The following is a 21,037-nucleotide window of genomic DNA, read 5'->3' as shown; positions in this document are numbered from 1 at the left end:
AGGAGGGACTGCAGTGGGAAGGAATTAAGATTAGAAATTAAACAGAAAAAACACAGCAGTATATGAATACGAACCAAACAGAAACAAGATGCAAACAACGAATGACCTCGGGGCGCTCTGTTTGATCACAGGAGACCGCGGGTCATGTTCGAGTATTTAGGTAAATAACGAGACAGCAGGTACCAGGCACGGCAACCCGAAAGGGGGAAGGGATCTGGCACCGAGCGATGGGATTCCAGACTCTTGGTTTACAGGGAAGAAGGCGCGCCTTTGTCGGAGGTCCGAGGAATGCCGCAAGCCACGTTGTTTTTGGAATGCAGCAGCCACGAGTATGGGAAACAAAATAAACACAAGAAGGGGCATCTTGCAGCTCTATATATACCCAATGCCCGTCCAGAACTCGGACAGTTATTGCTAGTCCCTGCAGTTCGATGGGCGGCCATATTGACTGCCGGCGATGATCAAGGTGGAGGAGACGGGCGAAGAAAGTCCCGAGATTCGACATCCGACCATTGTCGACCCATGCTCCTAAAGGAAGGATCAGACCGCATTGCGGCTGCTGTCGGCTGACAGGTATAGTCACTCTAGTACAGTGCGGAGTTGAGCACCAGTCGAGCTGTTGGTTCTCGACGTTCTCCTGACTGGATCGAGATGGTCCCAGTCCCCGCGGGGAGAAGCATCGTCAGTTGCCCATCTGAGCTACATGGACGAGAAGGGCAAGATCGACCTGCTTCCACCACGCAGGGGAGATTCGCTCAGGAGCTTGTCTCGGCTGTCCAACAAAGTGTATTTTCAGATATGGCAGTTATCGCTTCCTTCTTGGGCAAGGAGATCCACCAGATGTGGGCAATATTAGCTGTGGCTGCCAGCCAGCTGCACGGCCACGGCGGGCCCCTCCCCCTTGCTGCTATGGTCCAGTGGGTATATTTCCTCCAGGTTCGGGGTACACAGCTCTCCAGAAGGACGGTGGTCTCGCTGACGCACCTCGAAAAGGAGGGTGAGAGGCGTGTGTCATTTGACATATGGTTGGCGCTATCCAGAACTAAACGGATTTAACCAGCGTGCTGGCGTCCTATGATGTCGTCTTCGAAGCGATCCGGTCGCTCCAACCGGAGAAGCCTGTACTCGGTACGAAGGACAGAGGCCTGCCTGCATCTGCAGGCAGCTGGATCTTGTCGGGCAAACGGCGGTCTACAGAGCAAATCAGGCCGCCACAACCCCGCATCCGCGTGAAGAGCAAGTCCAAGATCACCGGAGAGCTCGAGGACGGACGGAGAGATCTGCGTGATGGATCTGGAGGGACGGAGAAATGACCTCTGCACAAGTGGTGTCTCATGACCACGCCAGCCTGATTGGAGTGACGGACCCAACGTGCGAAGACGAAAAATAAGGCCAAGAGAGGCATCGAGACTGCCGACAGGCGGATAAATTCGCCGTCCAGTTCTCTTCGTCGGATGGTTATCGCGGATTATGACGTGGCTGCGCCGGACATGCTTGAATGCTTAAGCTCCGGAGGGCTTGATCGGCACGGTGGACGCTGCGGGGAGATCCCTGGGGCTGGCGAGAACGACTGGCCGGTCCCTGAGAGAGCCTGTGCGCGCCAGCTGCGTATGACGCAACATCCGCACAGCTAAGACAGAGGCTATGATGAGTCAAGTCCCGACGACAGAGGAGAGCACAAGCAGAGACAGAGGCTGAAGCCAGGGCGAGAGTAATTCTCCGAGGATCAAAGACGCCTCACCCCCCTCCCCTCCTTGCTGGACAGCTCACATGGCCTGCGATCGATCACGTCGCGTCACATGATAGGGTCAGTTGGGAGTCCTCGCTGCCTCAGTCCTCCGCGCCTTCCCGACTCGGCGGATCTTAGGGCTCGGCCGGGAGTTGCCTGATCGCTCTGTCAACTCTCCTCGACTTCTGAGACATCAGGAATATATATCAAAATATCCAACTCAATAGAGGAGACACAGTCTTGTGAGCATCCCGTCCGTTGCTCTGCTCTCCTTTCTGACTCTTTTATCTATTGCCTGGTGCTCAACTCATCGCTGGAAGCAACCGTAACCATGCAACTGGCCAACCGTCCACTCGAAAGAGGGGTTTCCCCTTCGGGATTGGAACATGTCCGATCGATGTTCTGTACAGACATGCAGGATGCTACCATACAGACCACTCCGAGCACGCCATCTAGTCATGCATGACATATCCTGATAGCATCGGTCCCAGCTCCAACCGGGCGCGGCGTCTGCAGTGTGATAGGCTTGCATCGACTTTAATCGCCGGCGTCAGGCGTAGAGTTAGCAGCTTTCGACCAGTTTTCAGAGTGCTCTGCCTTTGTATTTTTGTTCCGTTGCTCCCGAACTGCCATGAACGACTTGAACATGGCTTTGTTTCCCAAGCAATGGCATCACTTGTCGCCCTGCTCAGCTGATCGACGCCGACCGTTGCCGAGCTTCCCCGCGCCAAACTGCCGGCCACTGCGGGGTACGATTGGCAGCTCACAAGCCATGGCACAACGCCAGAAGGCCTAACGCAGAGCTTATGCACGCTGGCGTAGTGGCTTTTGGCTTGTTTTTTTCATCTTATTTTTTCTCAGGTGACCATGATCCAAGAAAACTTGTTGACATTGACGTTGCATTCGTTTTCAGTACACTGACTCTATCCAACAACTATACGACGGTTCAGCGCCAGGAAGTCATGAAAACACGCATACACGCCGTTTCTCCGTCTTGTCGACCTCAGAATTGGGCGCGACATTAGCGTCCACAGCGATGACATCACGGTCCCGTTAGCACTTCTCAATCTCGGTATCGGCGAAATTTACTCGGAAAAGCGGTCGCCCTGTTCGCTCTTTTGATCGCTTGGAGTTTTTCGAAATTGAGAGCCCTTGTTGCGAGTGCCCTGATATTTACAGGATTAGGTGTACAAAGCTGCTTGTTCGAGAGGAAGCAATGGCAGTCTTCGCTGAAATCCCGTTTGGGCACCGCCTTGAACGGATTCTGCCAAGACGTGACACTGACTGCGCAGTGTTACCTACAATGAGCTGTCGGGCATTTTGAGTGAGTTGTATTGATTCTGCACAGCGCACTTGGCACGATCCTCAGGAATTGATTGTCGAAAGACAGGTATAACTCGATCATTGGCCCAAGCAGCATTGATCAAAGTGACACGGCGCTCACCAAGGCCCCCGTCTGTTCGCGTTCTATTGTGTCCAAACGATCCATCTATGCACCTCGACACCACTAGAAGAAACGCCTGCTTTATTCCACTTGTCGCGCTCGAGGGTTTATCCACTATAAGAAGCTTGGGATGGTATTCCGGCATCGCAGGAAACATCTGCGCCATGTCGTATCGCAGAAACCGTATTACTTTCTATTCTGCATCCAGGCTGGCGGCATACCATCCTCGATCTTCTTGTCGTGGAACTTCAAGCGAACATAACTGCTCTGGATGCGTTTCTACGGATCCCAATTGATCCAGGAAATCAATGCCCACATTCAACCAGACACCAAGAGCTGATTAGCAGTTGAGTACCGTGGGAATCTTCACACAGTGTTATCGCCAGAATACGTCGTTTCAACTCGAAAAACGATTGAAAGACAGAAGCTGGAGAAGAGTTCATACCTGACCCAAGTTGACTACACGGAAGATATGCCAATGCTATGTTTCCGCCTCTCCCAGTTCGTCTATCCGTTGAGAGTGGGTGGGTACCGTTTCAATCACCCCAGCAGTGAGGTTCAATTCTCTCCAAAAAAGGCATCGATGCATACAGAACCTGGGAGAAAATCCAACTGGGAACGGGGAGTTAGTCCATAAAAGGCCCATTGCGCAATCACCCGCTTTTTCGGATACGCGGACAGTATATATTCTGAACCAGCGGCAAAGATCCACCTGCGGATCGCGCACTTGAAAAGCGAAGTAACCTTCTTCTTTTCTTCTTGAAACTTGATCAATCCTGTGTCTTTTTCTTTTGACCCAACTCAATCGTCACCCAAGGATCCCCCCACGCTCTAAATAATGGGTGACTCTTTCGTTACATTGAGCCGGTGGCTATACAGCACCAAAGCATCGAAAGTCCTCTGTAATAGCTGAGCGGATCTGGGCTATGCGAGAAACAATTCCTTCCACAACTGGCTACATCTATCTGAGTCATTCGCAGGCTGTTGGCGGCTCGTCCCCCGCTGGGCGAGATAGCTTTATCTGCGTGGAACCGCATCCCTGCGCCTAGACGTCCGCCGCGGTTTCGTCGTCTTTCCTATCCTGGAGGGCTGGATCCGGCTGGGATCTAGCCGCGATGCTCTACCCTGTCTGCAGGATCATCTATCTATTCTCCGCACCCTGGATGCTGGTGATTGTCTCAGCGTAAGGCAGTGTGGGCGCGTACAGGACAAGCAGCGGGGAAGGCCTTCCAAGAGCCATAATCATGCCGAATGCCTGTGTTTTAGGCGGGCCACCGAGCTAGCTCCTGCTATGCCCGATCAGCAAAGACTAGCGACCTTAGCCGCCGTCCATCCCAATCTGCCCGTCGCCGTCCTCCACTCACACCACTGCCGCACTGACTGTCCGCCCTGCTCGTGGGGAATGATCGGCCTCACCAGAACAGCAACCTTCGGCACATTATTGAGCTCGTTCTCTTTCCAGAGACCTCGGCTGCCGCAAGCCGACTTTGCCTTTTCGCCTCATATGACGGCCGAGGAATTGCCGGCGAACGGACACAGACAGGAGAACGGGCAGCGAACTCTCGTTCTGTTTGACACGGCGGGACGCGCAGACGGAAAATTGCATCGCATGATGTAGTAACTGAAGAATCCAACCCAAGACGGCAAGGATCATGGCATCCTGCCTAATCTCCTTATCAACTCTCGTCTGGCTAATTATTACTGGCTTGCAATCTCGTCTATCTACTGGGCGATGATGCACACTGATCGCTAGTCCAGGTCCAGCTGGCGCCACCTGTTTCTCGTTCCAGTAACTGTCCAAGATTGATCCTCGATGGCTGCGGACGCCACGGGGCTGTCTTGCCGGACAGTGAAGACTGCCCCTCTTGGCGCACGCCCGAGCTTGCCTGGCGGCCTCTCGGAGTCCACAGGCGGCGAAGATCGGAGAGCTTTCTCCACGACGCACGAGCTCGTTCCTGGTCGCCGGCCAATCATGCTCGCATTCGGCATTTTTGATACTACTCCGTCCGGCCCGTGTCCCTGGTCCCAGCAGCCAGTTGCATTGCACTGTCACACTGCCTAGAAGTCAATTCTGTGCTATTACAGCCTCTTGTCCAGCATGGCGGGCTCGAGATGGCTTATCAGCACCGCAGAAAGCTGCTGCTGTTATCCTGATCAGGAAGGCCTATCTAGTTGCTTGGCGGTGGCATCGCGAGCGGACCCTCGGCTCCGCGTCAGATCTACAGTCACCAACAGAGCTACGCGATGGAGGGGAAGCTGCCTGCGCGCAGACCCTCCCCCTGATGGAATGGATATAAGTATAGGGAAGCTCACAGCCTTGCGAGAATCCACCATCCTTGTCCCAGGCAAAAAGTCCGGCAACTTCCATTTGCCTCTGGATAGGGAGCTGCACCATGAAGTCGTCTATTCTCTTTCTTGGAGCGTTGGCCGCAGCAGCCCTGGCCGCGCCGGCTGCTAACGACAAACATGTCCTGCACGAGCGACGAGACATTCTGCCCAGTTCGTGGAACCAAGCCCGGCGGGTGGATGGCAGGACCAAGCTGCCCATGAGAATCGGGCTGACGCAGTCCAACCTGGACAGAATGCATGACCTCCTCATGGATGTGTAAGTTCGCCCCTGCTTTTGGACTGTAGCATGTAGTCTGACCGGTCGTGTTCAGCGCGCATCACCACTCCCCCAACTACGGGAAATACTACACTGCTGAGGAGGTCCACGACCTGTTTGCTCCCTCGGAGGACTCAGTTGCTGCGGTCCGCAACTGGCTGGAGTCGGCCGGAATTGCCAGCGACCGCATCTCCCAGTCGCACAACAAGCAATGGATTCAGTTCGATGCCGACGCTGAAGAGGTCGAACGTCTGCTGCACACGGAGTACTATATCTACGACAGCGAAGAGACGGGCAAGTCCCACCTCGGCTGCGAAGAGTGAGTAACTCAGACAATGGGCCTAATTTTCAGTCGATGTAGATGCTGAAAAGTAATTCAGGTACTACGTCCCCCACCATGTTCGTGAACACATTGACTACATCACGCCCGGCGTCAAGTCCATCGCCGTTTCTAAGCCCCGTCCGGTCAACCACCTGGGGAAACGCACATTCGGATGGAAACACCCTCAGCCGCCGTTGGTGAAGCCGCTGCCCAATGGCGTGACCCTGCAGAACCTCATTGATTGGGTGGTGTCATTGGCGACGCAGACCTGTGATGTGGCCATCACTCCTCCGTGCATCAAGAGTAGGAGCCTATGGCTAGCGTTGACAAGGGGAGAGAAATGCTGACCATGAACAGAGATGTACAACATCACCGAGGGCGACAAGGCAACGCCAGGCAACGAATTGGGCATATTCGAGGATCTGGCCGACTACTACAGTCAGCAAGACTTGGACTTGTTCTTCGCGTCTCTTGCTTCGTACGTTTTTTTTTTTCCTTCTCTATCAGGTCCCACGCATACATGCTAACAATTGTAGAAACATCCCGAAAGGCACTCACCCGACCCTGCACAGCATCGACAATGGTACCGCGCCAACAACGAAGGCGTTTGGGGCTGGCCCAGAGTCGGATCTCGACTTCCAGATCTCGTATCCGATCATCTGGCCCCAGAACTCGATCCTGTTCCAGACGGACGACCCCAACTACGAGGCGAATTACACCTTTGACGGATTCTTCAACAACTTCCTCGATGCCATCGATGGCTCATACTGCTCGTACTCGGCCTATGGCGAGACGGGCAATTCCGACATCGACCCGCCCTACCCGGACCCGGCCCCGAACGGCTACAAGGGCCAGCTGCAGTGTGGCGTCTGGAAGCCGACCAACGTCATCTCCATCTCGTATGGCGGCGGGGAGGCGTACCTGCCCATGTCGTACCAGCGTCGCCAGTGCGACGAGTTCGCAAAGCTGGGGTTGCAGGGTGTCTCCGTCGTGGTGGCGTCGGGCGATTCCGGCGTCGCTGCGAGCGGCGGCTGTCTCGGTGACAAGGGCCAGATCTTCGCTCCGGATTTCCCGGCGTCGTGCCCGTACATCACCACAGTGGGCTCGACGTACCTGCCGCCCGGCGCCAGCCCGGACTCGGACCAGGAGGTGGCTACCTCGAGGTTCGGCTCCGGCGGCGGGTTCAGCAACATCTACCCGCAGCCCGACTACCAGAAGGACGCAGTAACCAACTACTTCAACACGGCGAAGCCGTCGTACCCGTACTACGAGACGACCTACAACCAGAGTGTCGGGGCCAACGGCGGCATCTACAACCGCATCGGGCGCGGCTACCCGGACGTCTCGGCGATCGGCGACAACGTAGTGATCTTCAACAATGGTGCGCCCACGCTCATCGGGGGCACGTCTGCGTCGGCGCCGGTCTTCGCGTCGATTCTGACGCGCATCAACGAGGAGCGGCTGGCGCAGAACAAGTCGACGGTCGGGTTCGTCAACCCGATCCTGTACGCGCACCCGGAGGTGTTCCACGACATCACGTCGGGCAACAACCCAGGCTGCAACACGAACGGGTTCAACGCGTCGGTCGGCTGGGACCCTGTGACGGGGCTGGGGACGCCCAACTACCCGAAGTTGCTGGAGCTGTTTTTGCAGTAAAATAAAATCATCAGCCATGGAAGGGATGGTTTATTATTTGCTGTTACGGGCAGGATGTCCTTTGTATATATTCATCTACCGTATGATATGTGCATGCTTGATATCATGACATTCCTCTCCTTCACCTCTTCTCTCCCCTCTGTTAATGAGCGGTATGATGAGAGCATCAAATACTATACATATGTACTGTACATACATGCATACATACGTCTACGCAGACATAATAATGAATCTATCATTTCGAAGCAATGCCTAGTTTTCAGCATACCCTCGATCATATGTAAATTCCTTCGAATATACCTGATCTATTAGCAGGCTTGGATCCGGTATCATCACTGTGCAGGGCCTACCACTCGTTCTCCGCCGGAAAGAAAAAGATGAGAAAAGTAAAATAGAAGAGCCATCATCATGCCTGTGACTAGCTAGCTAGCTACATCTGCTTAACCTGGATTCCATATTGCTCCATCCATCCCAGGCAGGGAAGATCAGCAGCACTAAGCATCTCGAATAAATATACCCGCGACGTTAGCAGTAGCCTACATACAGTGCATACATCATTCAGCCGTAATGGATATATATAACCGGATGGTGCCGATATTCCGCCCTTGATTTCATTTCATTTCATTTCATTTTATTTTATTTTATTTCACTTCCTGACGTCCGACGTCCTGTGCGTTGATGGTACCTTAGCTTGATTTGATCGATTTGATTAATTAATTGGGCTCATTCTGATTGTATATTTGTAATAAAAAAAGGAAGGAGGGGAAAGTCTGTAGAAGAAGAAAATGTCTGTAGGGGAAATAAAACAGTAGGAAGGCCCTTTTTATTTATTTATTTATTTATATGCCGTTTCCCTTAGGAGTTCATGTACTATACATACGGACAGGAATATATAGAATGGCACAGTCTCCATCATTGAATCGAAAGACTATTTGTTCCTCGATGTACCTGCACAAACTTAAGAAGTAAAAACGTGGGTATCATAACGCTTTTGAAAAGCAAAAGCAAGGCAGTTCCCAATCAACGTGACTATACTCCCAGCATAACACCAGTAGTGGACCAACCTGGCCAACCGTACCGATGAAAAGGAACAAACTCCTGCTCCAATTGCAACCAGATAAATAAAAAGATTGTCTCGGAAAACCGGGAGAAAACATACACGCCTTTTTTTTTTGCTCAGGGAGCTCAGGAAAATCCACAGAAAAAGGTTCTTTCATGTCACGTCACGTCATCACATCGATTGTACATCGCGTTATGATAATTTATTTCTCTCCTTTGTCGTCGTATTCTTCTTCCTCTTCTATCACGCTGAATCGAACGCCGCCCATCCCCATCGACGTCGCGATGCTGTCCACCCACGGCGTCGTCGGCCCCAAGCGCAGCTCGGGAGTCATCAGCGATTCGCATTTCAGCGGAAACGCACGTTTAGAAACACCAGATGGGGGAAGATCTGGAGGTGGCGTGATGAGGGAGGAAGATGATGACGGTGATGATGATGACTCGGTCCTTGTTTTTGTTGTTATTGCTACTGAGCTGCATCTGTCATACATACTGCCGGGTGAAAGTGATCTGATCTCTGCCTTCAAGGCTGGCCGGTCCTCTGGTGTCAATATCATCAGGAGCTGATTCAACAAAATGATCCCCGACCGGATCCCCTTGATCGATAACGATGCGAACCCGTCAAAAAAGTCGTACGGAATCGGCCCAATAAACCTGGTTTCTTGAGAATCTTGCTCGCTGCCGTCGCTGCTGCTTCTGGAACCTTGCGTCGCTACGGCGATGCCAAACTCGGTGTGGATGCCTCGCAGAGTCGCCCGGCACGCTGTTATATTCTGCACCAGTGCCGGTCGCAGCTGGGCCTGCTTCTTTGCTGGCAGTTCCCACAGATCTTGCACCCTCTTGACAAATCCCGGCAACTTGACAATCTCTCGAAAGGCGCGCTCGGCGATATCCGTGAACAGGGAGGAATCTGGCTGTTTAGCGTTATCTGCGCCGATCGTCTCACTCAATTGTTGCCACTCTGGCCGTTCTAGGAAGCATGCTTCTCCATTCAGCAACGCTGCCGTCACTAAGAACCCGCGGAATGCAATATATATGGCTCGACCGAAACCACCAATGTGGGCCTCCGGTCCTCGCAACCGCATGAGCTCGGCGATGCCGGCGCTGTGCTTCAGCCAGGCGTCTGCGGTCGTGCCAAGGGACATGTCGTAGACACTGAGGAGGATGGCCGTCGCGACAACTTCGTCTGACTTCGCTGCGGCCAGATTGGTCAGCCGCGCGGCCACCATCCGGAGAGCCTTGATGTACATGAATCGCCCGATATCCACTAAGCGCTGGTCGTCGTGTAAAAGCCCCATATACGTGCAGGTAATGCACCGCACTATGGCATCGAAGGGACTCCGGGGTAACCCAGAACCGCGACTGGAGACGAATTGCACCCAATTTATCGGCACTTGAGTCTCGGTACATTTGAAAAGACAGGGCCAGGCTGTCAGGACATAGTTGGCGTAGATCTGGGTCTGCTGGGCAGAGATGGCCTGAACGGCCAGAGAAGGAGACACTCCTTCGTCAATGGAGAGAAGCACGGGCTTGTATCGGACATTGGTACGACCAACTAAACGGGGATGAGGGAAAAGGGAGTCATCTGCTTCGCGACGGCGATCATCGCGACAGCCGGGCCTGTCCTCTTCTTCAGATGAGGGAGAGCTCCTAGACAAGGCGAGAGCTGCAGACGACGACGCGGTAGACGAACGAGAAGAGGCTTTGGAGGCGGCGCGGTATCGCTGTTTCAAGGCAGGGGCTTCGTCCTGGAATTTGAAGACGCGGGCGTATCCAGGACATTGGGCGCCCATATCAACGCAGCGCACGCACTGTGGGCGAGTCTCATCGCACTAAGTGGAAGATAATAGATCAGATTAGATAATTGATCCTGGCTTCGCTTGCATTATCAAAGCATGACAAAGAGGGTGGTGGGGAGGCTTCAAGAAGAAGCCACGCGGATCCCCCTAGAAGTTAGACAGAGTAATGTATGGATAAGTGCCGTACTATGCAGTTATGCACTGCACAGCAGTAGCCACTCTCTCCTTTGGGCCAATGGAACAAGGCAAAAGAGACAAAAGAGAAAAAAGGAGACTATGATGACCTCAAAAATACCTTCACATGTCGTTGGACGCAGGTCTGACAGCCCTTGCTCCGGGGCACGCCCACCATCCTTGCCAGATGAACTTTCTGCCAGGTTGACGGATACGAGGGGACAGTATTGTCGAAGGAAGACGATTATTATGTCGAGGCGTCAAGATGTGTCAGCACTGACTTCGGATCGTAAGAGCCCATATCCCCAGCGAGACGGGACAATGATTTTGGCAGAGTACAAAAATAAAAGCAGAATACGAGACCAGGACACAGGTCCGACATCGAGAAGAAGCGGGGGAGGAAGTGGACCACCGTACAGATTATTACGGGGTAACGGACGCCAGAAGGCCAAGACGCTTTCGTTGAGCTTCATCACAAGAACGACCAATTTTCTGGGATCCCAGTCATAGCGTTGGGTAACGGAAATGGATAGCATCATAGACTTAAGTTGCCACTAGCAGGGCAGTTGAGCCCCAATGATCCCAGGGAAGGCATTAGCGAGGGGATTAGCTGACTTGGTCAGGCTGCAGTGCGCTTGGCCGTCCTGCCAAGGCCAGGAGAAGCAAGGATCTGCTGGGGGCCCTGCTTCGAGAATGTGTTTGTTCTCACTGGCGGACTAGAATAATAGCTGGCTTGGTATTCTGCAAAAAGAACGTGGGTAAATCCCAGAGAACCAAATCAATCGATAGACGAGCGGTGGTGGGTCTAGACGTGTGGGCAGCACAGATCCGTCATCGACAAGTGCCATCTTAGTGGGGATAGAGATCAACTCTCATGAATGGGCGCAGTGTCAGCGGGAAACAAAATAAAACGAAAGATTAAAAATTAAAAAAAAAGAAAAATGGTAATACCGCAGCATGCAATCATGGAATAATTAAGCTGTTTCAAATGGTGGTGAAGGGGCGTAACGTGCAACAGAAGCGTTGAAAACGGTCTGTGCTTCGTTGCAGTCAGCTGAGCAATATTAATGGCTGCCTCCTGATAGGATACCGTCCATTCTTTACGTCCTATCTATTTGTACGACAGCAGAAAATGGACCTGCAGAACACTAATCTTATCTTGTGTACGTACAGTACAAAAGGTAGCATTGGGGCTAAAAATCGACATCGCAACGAGTACATACAGCAACCAGACAGCGCAGGAGAAGCAGTAGTCGACTTATATATGACACGGTAATGCCATCTAACAAGACCTCCCAGAAACAACTCGTGATGCTTTTTTTCTCCTCACTCAAACACAGACAAGCCACAGACCATAATTCACAGGTAAGACACACACAAACAGACAGACCAAAATACAGGCAAAGAAGACCATGATGGATATATACCAGAGGACCCCGTAATGACGAAAACTGGGGGATAGCAGTGAAATGCAGGTACAGGCCACATGCAAGGTAGAAAACAAAACACAAACGAGGCGAAATAAAAATCGACGGAAAATCTCACGGAAGACGGTAACAGAAAAACGCCCGACGGTCCCTTCTAACATGCGCGATCGTCTATACCAATCCATCGTACAGAGACAGGGCGCTGACAATAGTCTCATCGCGTTTGCTGCCCTCCTTAAACTCCTCAAGGTCGAGACTGCCATTCTCGTCTTTGTCCATCATGCGGAAGATCTTCCTCACCCGCTTCTCTGGTGTGTCCTCGTCCTCGGGCAGCTTCACCATCGATCCGACCTGCAGATGCATCAGCCCACCGTTAGCCCCGTGCTCAAGCGTTCAAACGTGGCGGTCAGCCTACCATCTTGTAGATGGCCTCCACTATGGCCAGCATCTCATCGTAGCTGATCTTGCCATCCCCGTCAATATCGTATAGCTGGAAGGCCCAGTCCAGCTTGTCCTCCATTTTGCCGCGCGACGTCACTGACAGCGCGCAGATAAACTCCTTGAAGTCGATCATGCCGCTATTATCCTTGTCGAAGACGCGGAAGACATAGCTCGCAAAGGAGGTTGGGTCCCCAAAGGGAAAGAATTGGCGGTAGATCTTCTGGAACTCCTCTTTCGTAAGCGTTCCGGAGGGGCAGTCTTTGAGGAAACCTGTTGACAGAGGTTGGTAAGCCGTCGTGAATCGACACCAAATACGAAGAGTAAGAAAGCGCATACCTTTGTACCACTGCTGTAGTTCCTTCTTGTCGAAGTGGGTGGCCTTCTGCAGCTCATCGAGCTGGGCCGGAGAAAGCTTCGACTGCCTGCACGCGACAGGACATTAGTTATCTGTCGATACAGAAATGAACAGAAGACATGGTCCCGAGTTCAAACCGCCCCAATTATAGCTCTGAAGAAAGGCGTAACACCACAGCGCAAGGGTAATGACAAGGAGTCAAAAGTGGCGGACTTACGACTTCCCCATGCTGGTGCTCGCAACGCCGCAGACGCACAGAACTGCTAGACTCTCAACTCAACCCCTCAGGAATGATCGGCCGTGCTGTCTTGTTCTCTTTTTCTTCTTCGTATATGCTTTTTTCGCCTCTTCGATGTCGATGATGTCCTGGGAGAACGCGGTGGCGCGGGGTACTCGACGGGGCTTGATAAGATCAAAGACGCTTTCTTGGCGGCGGCAAGGCAGGGGGAGAGAGATGCCGGATATAGCGGATTGCAAGGAAGGATCGGACCGGATTACAAAAGACGAACGACAGATGATTCCCAGGAGCAGCCTAGAAACGGATCGTAGACGTTTGTTCACACTGAAATGGGGTTGCGGAGGGGTAGAGAAGGAGTAGATGTTTTGTTCGCAGGGAACAAGGCCCGTCGCAAGGGAAAATGGATGATGGGGAAGGGCGAATCTTCCAGCCCGGGCCGAACAACATGACTAACGAATTAGACGACAGGCATGGAGACGGGGACAGCGACGCTGGAACCGGCAAGCAACGCTACTGACTACAGAACTGCCGCCAGGTATGACGAATGGGCACGGCGATTGACCGTACGGCCGCCGCCGCGGCCGCGCGAGAGTTGCCAGGCCCGGACGGAGAGGGGAGCGGCAGGGTCTAGAGTGTGCTGCGCCACCGTCGCTGATTCGCCCGCGTGCGTCGGCTGTTGCGGCTCGAATGGGAGATGGCGCCAAGGCATGCTCGTCTTAGTCAGCGACTCAACAGCACGCGACGGACATGGCATAGACGGAGCCGCATGACAAATTCATCTCGACTACTCATAAGCAGGAGGACTCGATGGACATCTACGCCAATCAACGCCTCCGATTGAGAAAGACGGGCGCCATCTACCTAGAGACCTATTTACGCAAGCCCCCCACGATGCCAACAGAACGACAATCAAGAGCATAGGGATATATACGGTACATGCAAACATGCAGAGGACACAACAAACTGAACGCTCCTGTCCACAAGACTGTACAGTAAGAAAGACTGGGCATGGAAAAACAAGAGGCAGAATAAGGAACCCGGCTAGCTTAACATGCAAATGTGAGAGATGTCAACACGCATCCCACGTTTACTGCTCTGGGAGATGGTACACTATCCTACACATCGCCAAAAAGGGATCAGAAAACAAGGTGGATAAGTGGCCCCAATGGCCTCTTCAATCCACCTTGATGGACCCATAGATCTTCTGGACAAATGCCCAGCTGGCAAAGAACCCGATTGTGCCTGACCAAGCACTCTGGTTAGCCAAACATTGCGACAAAAACAAAAGCTCCAAGACAGCACATACCAGTCAAGATAAAGACCAAAAAGCCAATCAGGGCCGAATATCCCACGTAAAGGACGGCCCCCGTCAGGCCGCCGAAGCTCACTCGAGTGGCCCAAAAGATGAGCGCGTTGAGGAAGACATAGAAACCAGTCATGCCGGCACCGCCAAAAGCCCGCCATTGCCAGCGGTAATCCTCCGCGCAAAGCATAAAGTAGACCAGCAGGATCGTCGTAGCCGCCGTCGTGATGATCATCAGCACATAGCAGAGAAAGAGGAATCCGAACATGTAGTAGATCTTGCTGGTCCACAGAGAGTTCATGATAAAGTAGAGCTCCACGAAAATGGCACCAAAGGGGAGAATACCCGTCAGCAGGAGAGACGGGATCGGACGGAGAGTGCCGACGGGAGGAGGGATCTGACGGGGGATCTGGTTCGTCTTGGTCGGGCCTTCAATAGCCTGCATACGAGAGCCGTCAGCTACATATCAACCGGTTACCAGAAGAGGAAAGAGAAAAACATACCCGTTGCTTGAACCCAACCCAGCTGCCAGCCACACTGAGCGGCACACTGATCACGAACCAGATCAGGACCAGAGCGATCATAGTCGTGAACGGGACGGCACCACTCGAGCCATTGGCCCACACAAACAGATTCAGCAGGAAGAACAATGAAAACACGAGACCAGGAATGAGAACTGGCGTTAGGATGATGTTGCGCTTCCACGCCTCGCCGCCGAAAGACTTGTAGACGCGGGCCGACACGTACCCGCCGATGAAGCCGAAAACGGTGTAGAGGATGAGGATCGTCGTCGCCAGGAATCCACGATTGGCGGGGGATAGAAGACCAAAGAGGGCGAAGACTGCAGGAGTCAGTTACTTAGAAATCTCATAGAAAAGGAGAACCAAATAGTAATAAACGTACCCACAGTGACTCCAGTCATGACAAATATCTGAGCGCCATTGCCCAGCAGGACACTCAACAGAAGGGGACTCTTGGGGCACCGGAACACATCTCCATGCACCAGCTTCCATCCCGAGTCCTCCTGTATGCCATCCTCCACGGCCGCCGAAGTTCCGTCCAGATCGTCCAGATTAATCGAATCCAGCCTGTTATACCGCGCGATATCCTTCTTTAGAGCACGGATCAAAATCATGCTAACCATGCCGACCAGGAAGAAGACGAAGACGGACGAGTTTATTAGGGAGAACCAGTGGATCTTGGGGTCAAAAACATGCAGGTATTTATCCCATCGGGTCGCCCATGCAGTGTCGGATTCCCTCCAGTACACGCTGTATGTCCACGTCACAGGCGTCTCATCCTCTTCACTGAGGATCATAGGAGGGCCACCCTCGGCACAATCAACTTCCCCATTATCCAGCACCTTCGACTTGCCGCGCGAGTCAGGCTGGACGAGGACACCGACCACCCGTAATTTGTTCGACGCCGGGATGCCGGCCCGGTGATAGTCAATCACGATGTCATAGTGATTGTGCAAGAGCGGCTGTCCATTGTCGTCCACACTACCTAGCAGAAAGCCGGGGCTGTAGAATTCGGTCTTGGTGATGGCATCCATATTCAGTTGCGCGGCCGGCAGTCCGTCGACCAGCCAGTTGATGTTGTATCCCTGAGTGATCCTCCGATTCGTAAATTTGGCGCTTTTCGGATCGAATGTTACCTCTCCGCAGACAGCTTTGCACGTCTCATTCTTGATCATATGCAACTCGAAGGGCGACGTCCGGATGCGGTCTCCAAAGATGATACTTCCCAACGATTCCCGAACGTCTTTGGGTCCATCCTGCGGCTGACAGAAATGGAAAAGAGGGTTGTAATAGTCGTAGGATAATACGGAATGGAGCTGGTCATCCTGTCGGGCGACCCCTGGCGTGAGATGATTCACATACAGCGGCACTTTTTGTCCTTCATCGTAGGAAGTTGGTGCCACCCCGGGCAGATAGAAGGCAGAGGAAAGCGAGGAGGTCGACAGCAGTAGGGAGGAGAGAAATAATAATCGATTCGAGGACAGCATTGTGCGAGTCCTGGCGCTTATTTGTAAGGTACTGAATGATTGTCTAGAAAGATTATCACTGATTCCGATCGGTATCGGGCACTTACTGTTGCCAGCGGCGACCACCCGACGAAATTTACTATTCACGGGTTCATGCGGAGTACACTTGGAACGAGAATCGGTATTCAGAATATGACCAAGGAATAAAGGTGCTTAGGTCAGCACCGGTCTCTTCGACTGAGAATCAGCTGTGCCAGGAAATCATATCAATTGTTTCGAGTTGTAAGTGAACTAACATTCGAAGGATTAACGCTCGGCCAACGACCAACGTGTTCTTGGCCCGCCGCACGTGACATTTATACCCAATCGACGACTATTACTATTTCTGTAAATATGAAAAACACGCTGGAGACTCGATCTACAGAAATGATGCTGAACCATCTTCTGCCGGGTTATTCGTTCTTGGTCTCAGAATTGCGGTAATAATAGCTTTGTTCTTTTAACGAGTTCAAGTCATTCCGCAGGATAAGGATAATATCTAATTTTTTTTCCACGATAAATATATATTTTTCAGCATGTGCTTGATGGTGCTAATATCGCAACGCAGACGACCGATTTGACAACCTAACTAGAACGCTATGTAGCCAATATAAAAACGAACGGTTGGAAAGGATCAGATTTAGGGGCCAAAGAAGAATTTGATACAATCTCTAAATGCTCCATCCATCATAACTGTATCACCTGTATTCTCTATATGCAATCAGGTACCTTTCCTTCTGTTTCTCGGTTCGAGAAGTTGTAAGGAGAGGGAAATGAGAGCCTATAGAGGCCGACAGACGTGCTCACGGCACCATACAGAAACGGGACTGACAGGCCCCGACACTCCTGCTTCATTTGGCTCGAGTGTATAAAGTCGAATATGGAATAAACCTGCGAGAAACCAAGTAAGCAACTCGAGTGTTAGGAACAAAAATAGAGCTAGCTGAGAAAGTCTGTTATCAGAGTGGTGTTACATTAGATGTAATGGCTTTCACGATCATACAGGCTAGCTCCATGGGAACTTTCCAGTGACAACAAATAACATCGCTCTTTGCAGTGGGCTCTCTCACACAGCGATGCAAACTTTACCTTCTTTCCAAAAGGAACTCGTCACTTTCACTTTCACATTCCACCATACTACAGTGACTACTTACTCCATTCTCCTACAAGGCGTGGAGGTTTCAGAAGAGACAGGCATAGGAGAAAGGAGACTCGATCGACAACTCACAACAATCAGCAGACGCGTCTCCTAAAAGAAACGAGGATCTCTACCAACCATCACAACAACATGATGCTCATCATTTTTACGCTGATCATGCTGCTGATGGGTACGGTCATCTCCGTCCCAGAGCCGCCTGCAACCTGTGCACCGGGGTACAACATGTGCGAATCCAATGGCGTGTTCGACGGACGCGACGATTTGGTCCATCTTTACCAGAATCTGGTCGACACCGTGGACGCGTCCTCTCACTTTAAACGGGAAGCACTCGAGGCAGAACCCCTTGAACGCAAAGAGGTTACTTTGCTGTGCTGTGAGTGCACCGGTATAAGGAACAGATTCAGCGCATAGACTGACGACCTGAACAGGTGCCGAAGGCATGCAATGTTTGGGTTTAAAGGGCAGCAATATGCCTTTCTGTTGGGTATGAAATAATTACCTTTGAACATTCCCAACTCTCGTGTTACCCCGGCTGACTGACTGATTCTTCAGGATCGATTCACCACAGATGTGTATCTCCCGGGCGGTTGGTATGGAAGTATCACGACTGGCGAATTTACCCTACCATCTGGCGAGACGGTCAATCTGATCACGGGGCAGTACGCAAACGGATCCAATATCTACGGCGCAGAGGTCACGGCTAGGCCCAACCTCGCAACGATGAGCTTGCCTGGACTTTGGACAAGCAGTGGTGTTGGAAGTGCGATCCCTGCCAGTGTTCTTGGAGCTTCAGCGACAGAGACAACCGCCACTAGCACCAGCGATACCAGCCTCTTGGGCAGTATTGTCACTGCAACATCTGCTAGTGCAGGGACAACTACGACTCGGCCAGAGTCTACTGCAGATAGCACTGCAACATCTGGCAGCATTACGGCAACCACCACGCAGCCAGAATCCACAGTCAATAGCAGCACTCTATCCGAGTCTGCTCCGAAGACGGGTAAGGCAGGAAAACCAGCTCCCACTGCTTCAGGAGCGGCTGGAGTCAAGGACAGCGCTTCCTGGGCGTCTACTCTGGTAGCAACTGGCCTGACAATCGCCGTGATGTTCAATTGAGACTTGACAACTCATATGCCTATCTCAGCATTCAGAAATATTGGACTTTTCGGCAGTGAATCAGAATTGTTTCTTTCCTGCATTTCATAGTGAAATTGTTGCTTGATGAGGGTCTTTTAGTTTCGGGGAAGGCTGATTACACATGTATGGCAGGGTCTTTTGAAATTTTTTTCAAAAAAAAGGAAATTCACTCCATTAACGGGATATTCTGGACGAAGTTGGAAGCATAATTAATAATAATAAACCAAAGACCTTTGCTCGATAAATACTAATTCTCTGAGTTGGCCTTTGTAATTATCCCTACGGTTAACCGACTCTTAAACTGATTGGACGGATAGCGATGACTAAGCAATCTAACTTTTAGTCACGTGGAGATAAGCGTTTCTCCAAAACTTTTGATTGGGAAAATCTTCGGCGGGATCGCGAACGCAAAATCCAGCGACCGACAGGAAATCCAGACGAACGCAAAAAGCGAAGGACTTCCACCATGGCCGCAGCGGCCACTGAGCAGCCATCATCCAATGGCGCCAAGACGAATATCTCCTCGCTTCTGGACAGTATTACGAACTGTCTGTCCAGCGCAGGATCCTCCCTGCCGTCGACTACGAAGAATGCACCGTCCGACGTGAGCATCCAGCCTCCAGAGGACGGCATCTCGCTCCTCGACACAAAGAGCGACCTTCTACTGTCCTACTTGCAGCATCTAGTGTTCCTGATTTTACTCCAACTGCGCGGAATTCCCAAAGCGAGCAGCAGCGGCAGCAACGGTGTTCAGAAGGGCGAGAACGAGAACAAGAAGAACAGCTCTTCTTCACTCCGGGACGATGTCGTGAAGAAACTCGTGGAGCTCCGAGTCTACCTCGACCGGGGGTGAGACCGCTAGAAGGAAGGCTCAAATACCAGATTGACAAAGTGGTCAAAGCGGCTGAGGACGCTGAGCGGTCCCAGCGGGCGGCTGAAGCAGCGAAGAAGGCCAAGGACAAGAAGAAGAAAAAGAAGAAGACGAAAGCGCAGGTGTCGTCGGATCAGTCAGGAAGTGACGACAACGACGACAGGGAAGAGGAGGAGGTATCTGATTTTGCTAGCGACGAGCAGTCTGATGGCGAGGAAGTGAGCGATGAGGAGGAAGAAGATGAGGAGGAGGATGAGGACGAGGAAGAAGAGATCGACGAAATGGCATACAGGCCCAACATCTCCGCATTCACGAAAGGAATGCAGGCAGAGGCCGAAAAGCAAAAAGCATCAAAGGAGGCGAAGAAGTCCACTTCATCTGACGGTATTTATCGTCCGCCCAAGATCAAGCCGACCGCCCTCCCCACAACCGATAGTGAACGCAAGGAGAAGGAAGAACGCCGACCCAAGAAATCCAGCGTCATCGACGAATTCGTCACGACGGAGATGTCGTCCGCACCTGTTGCGGAACCCAGCATTGGAAGCACGATTCAGCGCGGTGGCCGACATGTGTTGACACAGAAAGAGCGGGAGGAAGAGAAGGAACGGCGTGAGTACGAGGAAATGAACCTAGTGCGACTGCCAAAGGAGAGTAAGAAAGAGCGGGCGAAAAAACGGCGTCGGGAGGGTACCTTTGGTGGTGAGGAATTCCGCCTGCTGGGCGAAAGTGCAGATCGCATCGAGAGACTGACCCGGCGCGCGGGCGGGAGCAGTCGCAGCAGCGTGCTGGAGAAGAGTCGCAAGCGGAAACACACCGAGGATGGTCCCCGCGACGACGGAACGGCCATCGGGCAGATCTTTGAGAAACGGCGGAAGAAGATTGAGAGCTGGAAGAAGAAGTGATCTGGTAAAAAGCATCATGTGTTGTGGTGATATGTTTTCCTCTTTTTGTTTGATACCAATTTTCGAGTCTACCATCGAATGTGCATGGGAAGGACTTATTTTTTTGATGTATAGAACCGTTTTCCTGATTCAGAAGATATCAAAGGAGTAGTGCAGTTCTGTGGATATGTCATTTACAAAGGATTGAATTTGAGAACGCCTTCCTTTCCATTTATATGGTATGCTGTAGGAATGATATATCTACTACTTATCTATGTACTGTTGTTGCAAGAACGAAGTTCAAGCTGCACGCACCAGAACCCTCTCTCATTTTGCTCCCTCCCTGCCCCCCCTCCCTCTGGCCACCCCCCTAACCAAAGCCACATATAATTTCTTTGTCTGTCTTCCTGT

General features: G+C 52.0%; 7 protein-coding genes across 7 annotated transcripts; 4 read left to right on the top strand and 3 right to left on the bottom strand.

Moving 5' to 3' along the window:
* Positions 1–651: 651 nt before the first annotated feature.
* T310_7972 (uncharacterized protein) lies at positions 652–1,313 on the top strand (the record flags this gene model as incomplete). Its single annotated transcript, XM_013469246.1, has 2 exons — positions 652–1,025; positions 1,061–1,313. 2 exons carry the CDS (start codon positions 652–654, stop codon positions 1,311–1,313), a joined length of 627 nt encoding a protein of 208 aa, XP_013324700.1.
* Positions 1,314–5,566: 4,253 nt separating this feature from the next.
* Positions 5,567–7,756, top strand: T310_7971 (alkaline serine protease; the record flags this gene model as incomplete). The annotated part of the gene is made up of 5 exons (XM_013469245.1): positions 5,567–5,778; positions 5,834–6,097; positions 6,159–6,403; positions 6,458–6,578; positions 6,637–7,756. The coding sequence occupies 5 exons, from the start codon at positions 5,567–5,569 to the stop codon at positions 7,754–7,756; spliced, it is 1,962 nt and encodes a 653-aa protein (XP_013324699.1).
* Positions 7,757–9,018: 1,262 nt separating this feature from the next.
* T310_7970 (uncharacterized protein) lies at positions 9,019–10,608 on the bottom strand (the record flags this gene model as incomplete). Its single annotated transcript, XM_013469244.1, has 1 exon — positions 9,019–10,608. One exon carries the CDS (start codon positions 10,606–10,608, stop codon positions 9,019–9,021), a length of 1,590 nt encoding a protein of 529 aa, XP_013324698.1.
* Positions 10,609–12,386: 1,778 nt separating this feature from the next.
* On the bottom strand, positions 12,387–13,239 carry T310_7969 (Uncharacterized protein; the record flags this gene model as incomplete). Its single annotated transcript, XM_013469243.1, has 4 exons — positions 12,387–12,566; positions 12,631–12,926; positions 12,993–13,078; positions 13,229–13,239. The coding sequence occupies 4 exons, from the start codon at positions 13,237–13,239 to the stop codon at positions 12,387–12,389; spliced, it is 573 nt and encodes a 190-aa protein (XP_013324697.1).
* Positions 13,240–14,336: 1,097 nt separating this feature from the next.
* T310_7968 (Endosomal integral membrane protein (P24a)) lies at positions 14,337–16,560 on the bottom strand (the record flags this gene model as incomplete). The annotated part of the gene is made up of 4 exons (XM_013469242.1): positions 14,337–14,344; positions 14,556–14,991; positions 15,056–15,393; positions 15,456–16,560. 4 exons carry the CDS (start codon positions 16,558–16,560, stop codon positions 14,337–14,339), a joined length of 1,887 nt encoding a protein of 628 aa, XP_013324696.1.
* A 1,306-nt stretch (positions 16,561–17,866) lies between these two features.
* Positions 17,867–18,853, top strand: T310_7967 (uncharacterized protein; the record flags this gene model as incomplete). The annotated part of the gene is made up of 3 exons (XM_013469241.1): positions 17,867–18,110; positions 18,166–18,221; positions 18,290–18,853. The coding sequence occupies 3 exons, from the start codon at positions 17,867–17,869 to the stop codon at positions 18,851–18,853; spliced, it is 864 nt and encodes a 287-aa protein (XP_013324695.1).
* A 487-nt stretch (positions 18,854–19,340) lies between these two features.
* T310_7966 (uncharacterized protein) lies at positions 19,341–20,647 on the top strand (the record flags this gene model as incomplete). Its single annotated transcript, XM_013469240.1, has 2 exons — positions 19,341–19,422; positions 19,554–20,647. 2 exons carry the CDS (start codon positions 19,341–19,343, stop codon positions 20,645–20,647), a joined length of 1,176 nt encoding a protein of 391 aa, XP_013324694.1.
* Between the last annotated feature and the right edge of the window lie 390 nt (positions 20,648–21,037).

Source organism: Rasamsonia emersonii (genome assembly GCF_000968595.1).
Source record: "Rasamsonia emersonii CBS 393.64 chromosome Unknown ctg1118621760623, whole genome shotgun sequence".
NCBI classification, from domain to species: Eukaryota; Fungi; Ascomycota; class Eurotiomycetes; order Eurotiales; family Trichocomaceae; genus Rasamsonia; species Rasamsonia emersonii.
This window is presented reverse-complemented; position numbering and strand designations above follow the sequence as displayed.